Consider the following 15,540-nt stretch of genomic DNA (forward strand, 5'->3'; position numbering starts at 1 on the left):
AAAGAGGAATCAAAGACTACAAAGAAGACCAAATCAAATTGAGATTCCAAAACCCTAATCAAATTGGAATTGGGATTCTCCAGCTATATAAGGGCAACATCCAAACCAGCATCCTATCATCATCTTTTTCAGCATCTGCCATCCTCGGAAATTCTCCAGTAACACAGCAGAAACTTTCCTTCTTTCTTTTCTTCTTTATTTTTGTATTTTAGTCACCATGAGTGGCTAAATTCATTATTTTCTAGTTGAAGTTGAGAATATTCAAAATTGTGATGAATTGGGAGGTTTAATACTCCATTGTTGAACTCTTGCTTGTTTCAATATTTATGCAATCTGATTCTTTCTATAATTATTGCTTTGCTTTTAGAATCAATTAAGGCATGTTGCTTTTAATTGCATAAGTAATATGTTGTTTGAATGGTTTAGGTCCGTAATTGCTTAGATTGTTTAAACACAAATTTAATCAAGTTGCATAATCTAAACTTGACCACGCGGTTGGCAAGGTTAGAGTTAGGTTTCTCTAAGTCTTAATGCAGTTAACAGTGGTTCGATGCCAAAGGCCCCAAGGACGTTCCTTGGCAACTTGTTAACTAGTGTTTGATTAGCGAACGTTTCCTAATCAAATTAGAATTAAGGAGGAATTAGGATTGTGAGAAGCGTCTTCCACATCCTAAACTAACTTATTGAAATAAATAAGAGTATCCAAGAAATCAATGATCAATTCTGAACAAATTGAATTAGACTCACACTTCAGCTAGAATCTCTTTCTCATTGAAATTCTCATCTATTTAAATTATTGCTTTCTTTTGCTGTTTAATATTAATTCATCAAATCAAACCCCCCTCTTTTAATTATTTGTTATCTATTTATCTTGGTCATTATTAGGAAGGTCTTTAGTGTCAATTCCCTGTGGTTCGACCCTATTGCCACTATCTGCAAATTTATTTTCTTGGTTGATAATAGGTTTATTTTTGACGGCTTCGACAACCGCTTATCAAAGTGCCTTTAAGATACCTGAGAATCCACTTCATAGCATTCCAGTGTTCTTTACCCGAATTTGAGAGAAACTGACAAACCACACCAACATTATGAGCAATACCTGGCTTTGCGCATACTACAGCGTACATCAAACTACCAACTGCAAATGCATAAGGTACATTCTTCATCTCTTCTATTTCTTTCTCGCTTGAAGGACATTGACTAGAACTTAACTTGAAATGACATGCAAGTGGAGAGCAAACTGATTTTGAATTGCTCATGTTCAATCTGCTGAGAACTTTTTCAATGTACTTCTCTTGAGACAACCACAACTTTCTATTTTTCCTATCTCTAGAGATCTTCATTCCAAGAATTTATTTTGCTGGTCCCAAATCCTTCATAGCAAAGAACTTGCCAAGCTCATTTTTCAAGCTATTAATCTTCTCAGTATCATGACCCACAATTAGCACATCATCCATATATAACAAGAGAATAATAAAGTCGCCATCTGCGAACTTTTTCACAAACACACAATAATCAAAAGTAGTATTCCCATACCCGCGATTCACCATGAAGGAGTCAAATTCTTGTACCACTGTCTAGAAGCTTATTTGAGGCCATACAAGCTCTTTTTCAATTTACACACTAAGTGCTCTTTGCCTTTAACTCTGAATTCTTCTGGTTGTTCCATATAAATTTCCTCCTCTAAGTCACTATGGAGGAAAGCTGTCTTCATATCAAGTTGTTCAACCTCCAAATTCAAGCTAGTTGTTAATCTAAGTACAACTCTGATAGAAGACATCTTGACTACTGGTGAAAAAATCTCTTCAAAGTCAACACCTTTCTTCTGACTGAATCCCTTCACAATCAGTCTCGCCTTGTACCTTGGCTATAAGTTGCTTTTTCAGTCTTCAACCGGAACACTCACTTGTTCTTTAATACTTTCTTACCTTGAGACAGTTTCACTAAGTCAAAAGTGTGGTTCTCATGCAAGGACTTCATTTCATCTTCCATGACTTTCAACCACTTATTCTTTTTACCATCTTCCATTGCCTCTAGATAGTCTTTTGGTTCTCCCCCCTGAGTCAATAAGTTATACTCATTAGGAGAATATCTCTGGGAAGGTATTCTGCCTCTTGCAAATGTTCTTAATTGAGGCGGTTCATCTATAAGAATTACTTCAATAACATTCTGAATAGATTTACCATCATCTTCTTGCTCATCTCTCTCATCATTATGTGGTACTACAAAAGGCTCTGTGTCAATGTTAATGGAAAACTCATTGAAAGACTTTGGCTTTTCATTCTTCTCAACATCTTCAATGGTTTGTCTTCCAAGAACACTATATCTCTACTTCTCACAAGCTTCTCTTCAACTGGATCCCATAACCTATACCCAAATTCTTCATTTCCATAACCCTAGAAGATGCATTGTTTTGACTTGGAATCAAGCTTGGATCTTTCATCTTTTGGAATGTGAACAAAGATCCTGTAACCAAATACTTTAAGATGATCATAAGAAACATCTTTCCCTAACCATACCTTTTTTGGCACATCTCCATTAAGGGAGGTTGAAGGTGAAAGATTGGTCAAGCAAACATCAGTCCTCATTGCTTCAACCCAAAAAATCTTAAGAAGTTTTGCATGAGAGAGCATACATCTAACTCTTTGCATAATAGTTATGTTCATTCTCTAGCAACCCCATTCTGTTGTGGAGTTTTAGGAACTGTCTTCTCAAGCTTGATACCATGCTCAAAGCAATATTTTTGAAATGGTCCTCTATACTCATTGCCATTGTCAGCTCTAACACATTTCGACTTTCTTCCCATCTCCCTTTCAACACTAGCATGCAACATCTTGAACATATCAAGTACCTGGTCTTTTGACTTTATAGGAAAAGTCAACACCTTTCTAGAATGGTCATCAATAAAACTAACATAATATATGCAACCACTCAAATAATTATTAGTCATTGAGCAAACATCAGTATGTACCAAATCTAGAATACCGGGTTTCCTAGTTGGGGAAGGAGACCTTTGAAAGGAAACTCTATGTTGTTTACTAGACAAACAATCAGTGTAAGTTTTAAGAGGCATACTTTTCAAGGGTAGAATCTTCTTTTTGCTGAGAGTCTCAAGTTTCATCTCACTCAAATGACCAAGTCTTCTATGCCACAACTCAGTGGATAAATCTTCAAATGCATTTGCAACTTCTGTGCAAACCTTGGCTTGGGTGTAGTAGAGAGTGTTGATCTTCTTTCCTCTACCAAATACCAAGTTGCCTTTTGAAAGCTTCCATGTTCTATTCACAAACAAATTTGCACATCCCAACTCATCAAGCTGATGAACAGAAATCAAGTTAAAGCTTGTCGTAGGAGTGTATCTTACGTCTTCTAGCCAAAGATCATAACCAGTATTGGTCTTGATACAGATTGTCCCAATGCCTCTGTTTTTCATATAGGTCCCACTCAAGGTCTTTACATGACCATAATCACCAAGTTTAAGCGAAGAAAAGTATTCCTTCTTTGATGATATATGGTATGAACATGCAGAATCAATAATCCAAAGAGAATCTTGATTGGTGGAACACCCACTGATACCAACATGAGCAACTAGTGCACTACCATCACTAAATACTTCAACATCGATAGCAACTGAAGCTACTTCTTTATCATCTTTCTTTTCTTTATTTTTCTCCTTGGCCTTTTCTTTCTTCTACTTTCTAAAGTGCTTTTGATTGTAACTAGGCTTGCCATAATGATAGTGAGTGAAACCCTTTCTTGACTTGGATCTCTTCTTTCAATTGTCACACTTGTCTAAACTTTGAGAATGTCTAGTTTTACTTTTCCTCTTTTTTTATAACTGTCACGAGTGCATCTAAATTGGCATTGGTACCATGTTCATTGTGCCTTATTTCTTCATTTAGAATGCTCTTCTTAACAATTGTTAAGGTTAGATTTCTATATGGTACATTGCGAAGTGTTACAACCAGTGTCCGGCAAAGAACCCAACAGAAATAGTGCCTGCACCTCATCATCTAGCACTATTTTTACAGTTGTCAACTGGTTCATAATTTCTTAAAATTTACTTAAGTGATCAGAAGCACTCTCGCCTTCTCTGTACTTTAAATTTATAAGCCTTCTGATCAGATAAGTTTTGTTCTATGCGTTTTTGTGTTCATACATGTCTTCTAGCTTTTCCCACATTAAATAGGCACTTTTTTCATGAGCAATATGATCACTATTTTCACAATTGTCAACTGGTTCATAATTTCTTAAAATTTACTTAAGTGATCAGAAGCATTCTCGCCTTCTCTGTACTTTAAATTTATAAGCCTTCTGATCAGATAAGTTTTGTTCTATGCGTTTTTGTGTTCATACGTGTCTTCCAGCTTCTCCCATATTAAATAGGCACTTTTTTCATGAGCGATATGATTGATAACAGTCATCTCAACGGAATGTCTGATTATCCCAACTACTTTCCTATCAATCATCTTCCATTCAGCCTCATTCTTTGTTGCTAGCCTAATACCCTTCAACTCAATACTCTCAAATAGATCTTTACAACACAGAAGATCTTCAATCAATATCTTCCATATCGAATAATTTGAATAATTGATTTTAATCATAGTGCCTATTGATTTATCATCCATCTTGATTTACACAGAATATCAACATAATAACCACTGCTCTGATACCACTTGTTGGTAAAGAATCCATAAAAAAGTTTAGATACATCAGAAATAATTCAAAACCTGGATCAATATTTTTTTCTCTTTGCATAAATCAAATAGACAACACAAACAATAATAATCTATCAAGCACAAAAGCAATCAATCACAATAATACCAAAGCAATCAATCACAATAATACCAAATTTACGTAGAAAATCCTCCAATATGAAGGAAAAAACCACGAAACCGAGTCTAACTCAAATCTTCCACTAATAAATTAATGGGTATACAAATAATCCTCTCTAGTTCAACCAAAGGCTCACAACAACCATAAATGACAACATCTTTAGCTAATATAAAATAACTACTTATTCCATTGGTGGATTTCAACAATAAGTAAAAAGGACTAAGGGGTAGATCTAACTAATAGAGAGAGCCAAATTGAAAATTGAAACTGTTAACCTTATAGAACTAGGTGAGTAGAGCAACATACTAAAATTTTGTTAAGGTGAAGTGAATAGAACCTCTGATCAAGGGTTCAAAATTGCAACCCCAATCTTCTCTTTCTCTTCTATTTTTAACGCTAAACCCTCTATCCCTTTTCAATTTATGTTTCTTGCCGAATTATACCACACTCGATACACTGCACCCCTTTTTTTTTTTTAATTTATTTAATAGAGTGCGACCCACTTGGATGGACATACTGTCAACATATACTCTTGTAAATATATTCTTTGTTCGTCCTATTGATTGGAGAGCATATTATATTACTTCTCCCATTAATTAATTATTATTTATTATAATCATTAATTAATATGATGAAAGGGCTCAGATGTAAAAGGAAAAAATTTAAATATTTTTTAGTTCTTATGACTAATTATATCACATTTAACTTTAAATTAATTTGCAACGCTTTTAAACTAACATATTTAAATGGAAAATTTCACATTGATAGTTGCCGGGACAGGCTTTTCATGTTCATCCTGGAACTACAGAACTTCTTATTGCTAGGCTAAATACTAATTAGCTTGTTTGGGGAGATGCACATATACAAATAGGCCAATTGCGAGATAAGCAAGATTTTTTAAATTTCAAAGGAAAATTATCCTTCAACGTTGGGAGTAGTGAAAAGTTTTTGACAGAAAGTTGCTTGTTCTCCCTGTTTCATCCGGAGTTTCCCCCATGAGAAGCCTTGCATTTCAAAACCAGAGCAAGAATCACAAGGATTATAATGATTCCACCAGAAGATCCACCAATTCTATGAATCCAATAAGCATCAAACCTGGTAAGGCTCTGGTCTAAATACAGTGACAAAGCAATAGCCAAGATCAGGACCAAAAGTAGCAGAGGCAACCAAGAAGCCAGGTTGATGGATTGTTCTTCAAGCTCTGGATCAATATCTGGTCTCCGGTTGATGAACAAAGGTGAAATCACTGCTAGAAGGCCCATGCCAATCCCCACAAGCCTCTCATATGACGAAAACTTGCTAGTCCTGCATGAAAAACAAGGTCATGAATCTTATCATGACACCACCAGACTCTGAATCCAGTGAGTATCGCACCTTGTAAAGTTCTTGTCCGCAGAAAGGGATAAAGCAATGGCCAAGATCAGCACCAAGAGCAGCAAAGGCAACCATGAAGACAGATTTATGGGTCGTTCATCATCCTCCGATTCTATCACTGGTCTCCGGTTGATATATAGAGGGGAAATCACAGCAAGAAGGCCTAAGCCTATGAACATAAGCCTCTCACATGAAGAAGACCTGGAAGATCTTCTAGTCCTGCATGTAGCTATTGGCTCCATTCGGGAGAAAGAACTCGATCAACTCCGGGACTTCGTTCTTGTTATCTCTAGTACCTTGCAGTTCCCTTGATTATTCCTTTCTAGTAGAATTCTTTATTATTTTTTTAATATAGGGTAAAAGATTGGTCCAAACAGAGATTTTCAAACGGATCCAACAGCAGAAAAGCCAATTCAAATCAAACCATATCAGATTGTTGATATTATCTGATCATAATCATATTCGTGGCTTGTACAAATGGATGCTACAAGAATAAAAGGAGAAGTTAAAACGTGGAGGCTTCTTGTGCTAGGTATTAGAACTTTTCATCTCCACCATTGAAATGGAATATTTTCTAAAAAATGTTACTAAACATTGGATTTCGATGAACATCTTAAGGAGCATCATGAAAGGATAAAGTTTTTCAAAAGATTCACTCTCTCTAAAATCATTGTTTCTAAAGGAATCCTTCTGGAAGCTGTGAAATTCTTCTGTAGAAATACTGGGTGGCAGCTTGTCGATGAAGTTAGGTTGAATGGATGTGAAGGAGATAATTGGAAAGGATACACCCTATTAACAAAATTGAAACTAGATGCTACCCATACAATTGGTCAGAATCAGATGCTTTCAGCACACATGCTTTAACCTTATCATCATGTATTCACGTCCAGAAAATTCTGATTAATTACTACAATAGCTATCAGCATTTCAAAATAAACAAATATGGAAGAACTGCACAGTGATGTAGACTGTAGCCCAGAGGATCGACATGATGAAGAGTTACTCTGTATGAGTCTTTAGGACAGCATAGCCATCATGCGTCAAGAGTTTTAAGTTTCCAGTGAGAGCCAAAATTGGATGCTTTCTTATTCTTTTTCAATTTTCTTGCTTTCTCTGGCTGAGGAGAGAAGGAGATGGGTGGCTTATGTTTCAGTACCAGGGAATAATTTTACAGGGTAGCCCTAACATTGATCATATCAATACAATAGCTCACTGCTCATTCAAATGAAAGTAACCAACATGCCTTATCCACGAAAAAGAATGTAAAATTAATATTAATAATAGCGGAAAGCTGAAGTAATTATCAGCCCTGGAAGAAGACTATACAGTATTCAGATGCTACAAAAAAAAAAAGCAAGGTGTATGCCAAGAAGACTATAATGATAATGGCCTAATTGGAACCAGTGGATCTCTGTGGCTTGTTCCCATAGAGCCTTCTCATCCATTTCTTCTGTGATGTAGTGAAATTAGGGAACATTGTAAGCGGAGTACAACTTCCTTGAGGAGCTTCTGTTTTTGGCATTTCAGCGGGAAGTGCAGCAGCAGCACTAGTAAAGGCATTTAGTACCAGGAATGCTAGAATTGGAGAAAGATCCAATGTCCCTCCCAGTGGTGGAATGATTCCGCGGAATATGTTCAAATAGGGATCACACAAAGTGCTGAATTCAAGACGCCCACATTAAAGATACATAAAGAATCCCTTTTCACAACACACACACACACTTGAACAAGCAATCACTAATCTTTGCGTGACTCCTATGGAAACAAATGTTTAAGTCACAATGGCCTAACTTGAATCTTATCAAGATTCAAATTTTGCCTTGTGGGAACAGTAGATATGTTCATCCATTGATTTATGTCACAATAATCTAAAAATCACCACAAGTATAACAAATTTCTAGAAGTTAGGATGTGCACCTGAGGGGACTAACAATGGCAGGAGGAGAGTTAGGAAACCAGGTCAAAACCAGCCTTACAATCAAAAGCGTGTTGTATATATTCAGAAAATTGAGAATGCCATTAGTTACCACAATCCCTGCCACTGAATCTCCCGGTAATACTGCAGCAAAGTTGTGATTGGACAGAGAGTTTCGATTCCTATAGTCCCTGCATTGAACCTGAAGAACCCAATTCCATGAATTAAACCTAAAAGAAAAAAGGGAAATATTTGTTCTAAACCAGATCAAGCTGTATCAGAGTAATTTTCAACAGTTTCTAATCCACACACACGCATACTTATATGATTGGATAAGTAAATTAGGTACATCTTGCGTACATGGATAGATAAATGCAGGGAGACAGAGAGTTGCCTGAGTGAGATGGCGGCTAAAATCAGAAGAGAAAGTGTCTATTCTCTTGAGAATAGGATTTTCAGAGGCGAACAAATGAAGGAACCTCAAGCATTTTTCAGCCGTCGAAGTGAGTGAGGAATGAAGCTCACGTATCACACTATTTTGAGATGCAAGATTCGGCTTTAAAGTTCTGAGAAATGGATTTTGAGCAATCCACGATGAGACCAAGACGCAGCTAGGTACAAAAGTCGGAATTGTGGCCTTCGAGTTCTCTCTCGATGCCATTCCCGCACAGTTGAAGCAAACAGAGTTGGCAGAGCACCGTGCACTCTAGAGCTTAACAAAAGAAGATAACGATGACGAACCCGATTTTATACATCTATTTCCACGTGGTAGGCTCTCATTTGCCCCCTCTACATCCACTACTATACGCACCGTTTAGTATTAGCACACCGTATAGTTATTGCAAACTATGGGCTACAGAAATGCGCAGGTTCTGCTAGGCCCGGTTATTTTATAGATCGGGCCGAGAAGACCCATTAGTCTTTGCTGGCACGACTGAGGCTTTCTATCTTGCCTCGCCAGAAAGTTAGCCTTGGTCCACAAGGTTATGTTATATTTAAGCTTTGGCAATTGCATTTCCACAAGGTTATGTTTACTTATTCTGGGGAGTGAATAATCACCTTTCGATGATATGATTGTTCAAGCATGTGATTAATTAATAAAACTGAAGTACGATCTGCAATGGTGATTATTCTAAAATCTGAGATTTATTGGTGGCAGGTTTGTAGATGTATTGGATCTTGCAACTTGCAACTTGCAACTTGCAAGGGCAACAATGGCCAAAGTCTACCAAAATTTATATATCATGGGCTATTGCTTACGATATTATTATTGCTATACACAGAGCAGCTGGCCCCAACATGATTTTGCCATGACTCCATCACTTTCACTCAGTAAATTCATCATTCATTGCAAAGTTGAACACATCACTCTAGGCTTACCAAAGTTACGAACGTGGGACCTACTGCTGCAAGATATTCTTGGTTTGGACAGGTGGGCTGATGGCTCTGAGCTCCATTTTTGTCGTCACCAACTCATTGCTTCAGCACCTCCATAAACCTCAGAGGGCCAGCCAGAGAGAGCTGCAAATATATATATCTATTCATTCAAATTTAGCCCAGCTAAGAGCTTCTTCAAAAGATAAGGCCTTTGCGATTTTTAGGTCTGGAGGGCCCTAAATGATCTCCTTAAAGACAAACTGCAGTTCTCTCCGAGTTTGCGGTAATTTTCATGGTTCCTTTTGAGCAAACACTTTAAAATCCAAATGCTAAAATTGAATAAATAAATAAGCAATAGCCTGAGTGTGCGTTAATGAGTTTTCCCAGTTGAGAAAATGGCCTATGAGTTGCAGTGGTCCAGCATACGCAGAGTTAAAAACAAGCCAATCGTTTGTTTAGGGCATCCTTCCCAACATCCATTGAATTAATAGGAGACATGTCCTTGAACCGGCCCTCGCTTCGAGGAGCTTGTTTGTACATTGCATTATTCAATAGGTAAGAAGGATCTAATCCGGTTGCAAGTCAGAGCTCAGGGCTCCCTCTACAGAACAATACTTTAAAAAAGGCATATTTTAACTTAGATTAAAATTTTTTCATATTAAATAGAAAATTTAATTTCTTCACTCTTAATAAATTATAATTATAAATAGAATATTCTGATTTGGATTGTTAAATTGTAGCATAAATTAGGTCATCCATGGACCCAACAAAACCTTATTAAATACACACATTAAATAGGCACGTGACTGGGAACAATTGTTGTTGCATAACTCTACTCTACCCTCTAGGCAAAAACGCTTAACATGTGAATTGTGGGCCCTGCTAACCCCTTTCATATTTACTCTCCCTTTATTATTTTTTTTCTTTAAATGCCGCCGTGTCACTGCAATGCTCCATCTGATTACACATGGTGGACCTCGCCTCACTCTCAAGTCCTAGCTGCATGACCTCTGGACTCCAACACGAGTCCAAGCACATAACAGATACATACAATTTTGATGGCAGTATCCAACAAATTCTCTGTGCCAAATGGGAATGTTAATTAAGGTTAGCCACTAATTAACCTTAATTAAGCATAATTTAGAATGCACCGGCTCATCCAGCGATTGAATTTACAAAATAAAATATATATATATATATATATATCAAAGTTGATGGTGAGGTGGAGGTAAAGGAGAGGCAAATGATTTTGTGGCGATTACCCAGCATGGAAAATATTCCTATTTCCTAAAAAAGGAGCTATGTGACACTACTTCACACTATGATTTAGCAACAGTTGATGGGTATTTTTTTTAAATTTAATTTAATGAGAAAGCTGATGGGAAATCCTTATGCAGAAATTAAAAGTTTAATTTATATGCAGAGATATGATTGAAGTTTTAGGAGAAGGAGAAAGCTATTATATAAAAAAGAAAAAGGAGATTGCCAATCGTCTCGGTTTCAGTGACAATGACAATGATTTTGTTACAATTTAAAAAATTAAAAAACAAAAAGTGGGCCCATACTATAATAAATAGAGATAGTGTCTCTTTAAGAGGAGCATCCTCTAATCCAGGAAACAAGACATTACCCCTTTTTTTTACTATATATAAATCAAACTAATATAATATAATATAATATAATATAATACTATCTTTATTCCATCATCAGTTTTATCATCTGAAGTAAAAAAAATAATTAATAATAATTTATTTAAAATATCATTTAAACAGTCATAATTTTTTACATATTAATATTTAATCATATAAAAATAATAAAAATAATAATTAATGTTATTTTTAATTTTTAAAGAGAAAATTCTCTAAATGATAATTATTATGATAGTATTTTATTTTTATTTTATTTTATTAAAATAAAACAAATTATAAATGATGATAGGGAAGTTAACGGCGTGAATATGCGGTAAGGATGGGACCCGCGTGAATAATCAGGGTGGGGAATGGGATATGTGATTGTCAGTGAAGGGTCGACGCAAAATGACCTTCCCGAGGTTAAAAGAAGGACCGACGGAGTTTTAACTTTCATCTCTCTCTCTCAGACTGATTTCACATTTCAGACTACACTACAAATTGGCTTAGCCTTGTGGGACCCTTTTCCCCTTCCTGTTTTTTCCACCATTTTTTTTTACTTGGTATTACTCGGTGAAATTCCCTTTATTATTAATAATTTATTTGCTAAATATTAATGTTTTATTATTTAAAATAATATTATATTATTAAAAAATTATATTTTATAAATTTAAAATTCATTTAAACAAAGTTATTAATATTACACAGTAATCACCTAAAAAAGATTATCTATGGCACTCAAAAATAAATTACGTGATAAAAATTTTGTCATAGAATTTATTGAAAGAAAAAAAAAAAAAGGCTAAGACGCACTTTAAATTTCAGCTGTTTATCAAGATAGCTTTTTTAATTACGTTTATAATTATAAAATTTTTGATCAATTAGTCGATGAGATTTTTTATTAAATAGCATACTATATTATTATTATATTTTTAAAAAATTTTATAATTATCTTAATATTTTTATAGTATAAAAACTATTGATTATAGAGATAAATATATATAATTTCTATACAACTACTATTGAGTCTTTAGCGATTATATTACATTAGCCATTTTCTCTAATTTACTGACTTAAACGACAGAGTGGCTATCCTAAACGCTAACCACCTCACGTTTTCTTTCTTGCAGATTGACTAATCGCAATACAATTTCATTTCGACAGCATCATTTGGTTTCATTGTTAGGAAATTCATTAAATTTTCTATATTTATTTGGATTAAAAATGGTATATTGTCCCTTTTCTCTTATAAATAAATCTTTATTTTACCTCTTTCGAAATGGTTGAAAATTCATGAATTTCTATTAAGGTTACTACCAGTGAGGGTAACTGCGAATTTCACAAGGAGGTTAGAGACGATAACGAAGAGGTCGATCTTCTGGATGAAACGATTGCACTAAATGAAGGATAATCGGGGATGACACTCGTGTATAAAATTTTCACATAAGATAATTTATCGGCCGATGAATGGTTTACTAAATAAACAATAAAAAAAAATCATATAAATATGTACTAACCGGTTGTATTAATATTGATTAGATTTTTATACCTCTCTTCGTGCTAATTATTTGTAGGTATTTCGATGGATGCCATCAGTATGGCAGAGTAATGGATGATGGTCGGCGAATGTGTATTGTTGATTTGTGTCTTTCTTGTTATTTGATTTTATTTTTTTATTTGATTTTGATTTGATTCTTAGTTAGTTTATGAGTTTCTAATTTAGCTTTTTCTTGGTTAATTTTTACCATTTAAATTTCTGTACATTTTGTATATGTCAATTGGTCTTAAAAAAAATAAATTATTGTATTGCTTATTGATTTAATCCTATTATTTTAATTTAATAAATTAGTCTAAAAATTAAAATTTTATAAATATTTTATCATAATTTAATATTTTATTTGAGTAATTATTGATTTTGTGTATCGATATTTTAAAATATTTAAAGTGAATCTTATTTTAATATATAGATGATTATAATTATTTATACGTGATTAATTATTAAATAATAAAATTAGATTAAAAAAATAAATAGAGTAAAAAAGTAAATTTAAATTAAAAAACCCAGAAAGAATCTCTAATTCATCTCAACCCTAAAGATGATTTTGAAGCACAAAATAAGAGATTAGATGAATAAGCTCTTTACGGATCTATTTCATGTTAAATATACTAATCCAATTCACTTCACAGCATTAAGACATCCTAATTCTAACTAACCAAAAGCCATGTGTACCAATCACATCACAAAGAAGTCTCCCACTACATCTTATAACAAGTATTCTGCTCAACCACTATCTTCTCGCTTCAATCCCCATTAGCCTCGAATTGAAATCTATAATCATTGGCAGTTCCCCGCTTTCCAAAGTCTTCAATCCCTCCAACTCTATCATAAACTGCGACACCGTCGCTAGGTCGCCACGGTCGCTCTCAGCATGGACCCCTCTTGGCTTCCCCACAACAGTTACGTGCGACCCCAAAGTCAGCCCACATGGCAACTCCACCATTTTCCCTTACTTAAATTACTTTTTTAATCTAACCAAAATAACTTAATTATTTACGTGTCAAAATGGATCAACTTTTAATATTTAAAAAAATTATTTATCATGCTAAATCAATAATATTATATTTTTTAAAATAAAATATTTATAAATATTTTAATTTTGGACTAATTGATTGTTTATTTAGAGTGATAATGATGAATATGTGATGCTTTGCTTTTGCTCCAAACAAATTAATTGCACGTAGTAATTATGACTTTCACTGAATTTCATTATCTTTATTTTTATTCTTATGATTGACTTTGTTATATTTTTAATTATTTCGAATTACATACCTAGAAGATTATCATTTTCCTTACATTCGATTAATCATTAGGTTAAACCCAAATTAATATGTAAACTATAGCTTAAATCGAAAAAGTAAGCCAAAACAATATGGTTGAATTTAATCAAATCAATTTTTTTATATAATTAATATAATTTAATTTAAAATTTTAACTGATTTAAATTAAATTTTATTTTCTTTCTTTAGAATAAAAAATGAAGTGATTAAAATTTAAGACTGTATTTTTGTGTTTGTATATATTTATATGCATCTCATTTTCCTTCCTTTTCTATCGGTTATTTTCCTTCTTTTTCTATCGGTCTAACTTTTCTTATCTCTATCGTATTCTTCTTCTCGTCCTTTTCCAGCCAATTGTTTCTTTTCTTTACACTATCACTAGAGATGGGGTGAAGAGTTGAATACCTTCCTTTCACTCTTCGATGCTCCAAAGACTTCCTCCCCTGCAATAATGCTACAAGTGAAAAGTGATAAACCCAAACCCCTTACCTAGTTTTTCCTTTTTATTCTTTTAAAATGCATGTTTGGATTGTCTTTCAATGCAAACAAGTCTTTAGACATGCAAATGGCTAATTTACATGCCCTTACGTGTGTTGAAGGCTAAAAAAGCCTTTGTTTTTCGGTAGTTGGCATGCTTATGGGCATGTTCGATATGCAATGAGACTTTCTTTGGTCTTTTTGACTCTAGCATACCCTTAAGTGTGCTCTAGCTCTTCATACACATCTTAGGGCATGCTCTAACTTTTTAGCATTTTTTTTCTCTTAATTTATCCATAAAATCTCGTCATACTTTAATTATATAATTCCATTATAAAGAGCTTTTAAGCATATTTCATTCCAAATTCACCAAGACTGAGATTAACTAACTAAAATTTAAAGTGAAATAAAAACTAATAAAGACATTTGATATCTGAATGCTCACTAAGTCGATTAATTTAAATTTATTGTGCTTTGTTGGATGATTTATCGTCTTTTGGTTCAAGATTGTAAACTGCTTCTATCTAGTTATGAGGAAGCAAAGTGTGTTTTTGTTTATAGATGTGCGAATGATGTCGCTCATGTTCTAGCAATATCGGCTCATTCTGAGTCAGGTCAAGGAGTTTGGATTGATGTCCCTCATCCTCACATTGTTTCTTTGTTCTCTATAAATTAATGAAGTTTTCTTGTTATTTAAAAAAAAAAGCGCAAAGCATTCTTTTTCGAATTTTAAAGGCGCAAAGCATTCTTTTTCGAATTTTAAAGGTATTTCATATTTAAGATTTGAACTCAAAACTATTCGTTAAGGAGAAATGATCCCTGTCATCTCATATCGCCTTTTAGAGATCAACAAATTATAATAATATATTGATGTGATATTTGACTATCCACGGACATACACTTACAAAATAGATAAAATCACCGGGATGATCAAGTGTAAAGGGTTTATGAGTAAAGAATAATAACTAATGTGCTAGGGAATGAATGAGCGAACATGCCTAAAAGGCAACATATTTATATGCATTGAATTAGTCTCTTTTGCACTATTGTTATCTTAAAACTCATTGTAGTCTAGGAAAATACCAATCGATAAGT

General features: G+C 34.1%; 2 protein-coding genes across 2 annotated transcripts; both read right to left on the reverse strand.

Annotated features, from left to right (window-relative positions):
* Window positions 1-5,481: 5,481 nt before the first annotated feature.
* Window positions 5,482-7,315, reverse strand: LOC110602927. The gene is made up of 2 exons (XM_021740528.2): window positions 6,211-7,315; window positions 5,482-6,141 (listed from the first exon to the last, which is right to left on the reverse strand). The coding sequence occupies exons 1-2, from the start codon at window positions 6,450-6,452 to the stop codon at window positions 5,814-5,816; spliced, it is 570 nt and encodes a 189-aa protein (XP_021596220.1). The 5' UTR covers window positions 6,453-7,315; the 3' UTR covers window positions 5,482-5,813.
* A 139-nt stretch (window positions 7,316-7,454) lies between these two features.
* Window positions 7,455-8,858, reverse strand: LOC110602926 (ylmG homolog protein 2, chloroplastic). The gene is made up of 3 exons (XM_021740527.2): window positions 8,520-8,858; window positions 8,128-8,327; window positions 7,455-7,868 (listed from the first exon to the last, which is right to left on the reverse strand). The coding sequence occupies exons 1-3, from the start codon at window positions 8,784-8,786 to the stop codon at window positions 7,601-7,603; spliced, it is 735 nt and encodes a 244-aa protein (XP_021596219.1). The 5' UTR covers window positions 8,787-8,858; the 3' UTR covers window positions 7,455-7,600.
* Between the last annotated feature and the right edge of the window lie 6,682 nt (window positions 8,859-15,540).

The sequence above is a fragment of the Manihot esculenta genome, chromosome 16, assembly GCF_001659605.2.
Source record: "Manihot esculenta cultivar AM560-2 chromosome 16, M.esculenta_v8, whole genome shotgun sequence".
NCBI classification, from domain to species: Eukaryota; Viridiplantae; Streptophyta; class Magnoliopsida; order Malpighiales; family Euphorbiaceae; genus Manihot; species Manihot esculenta.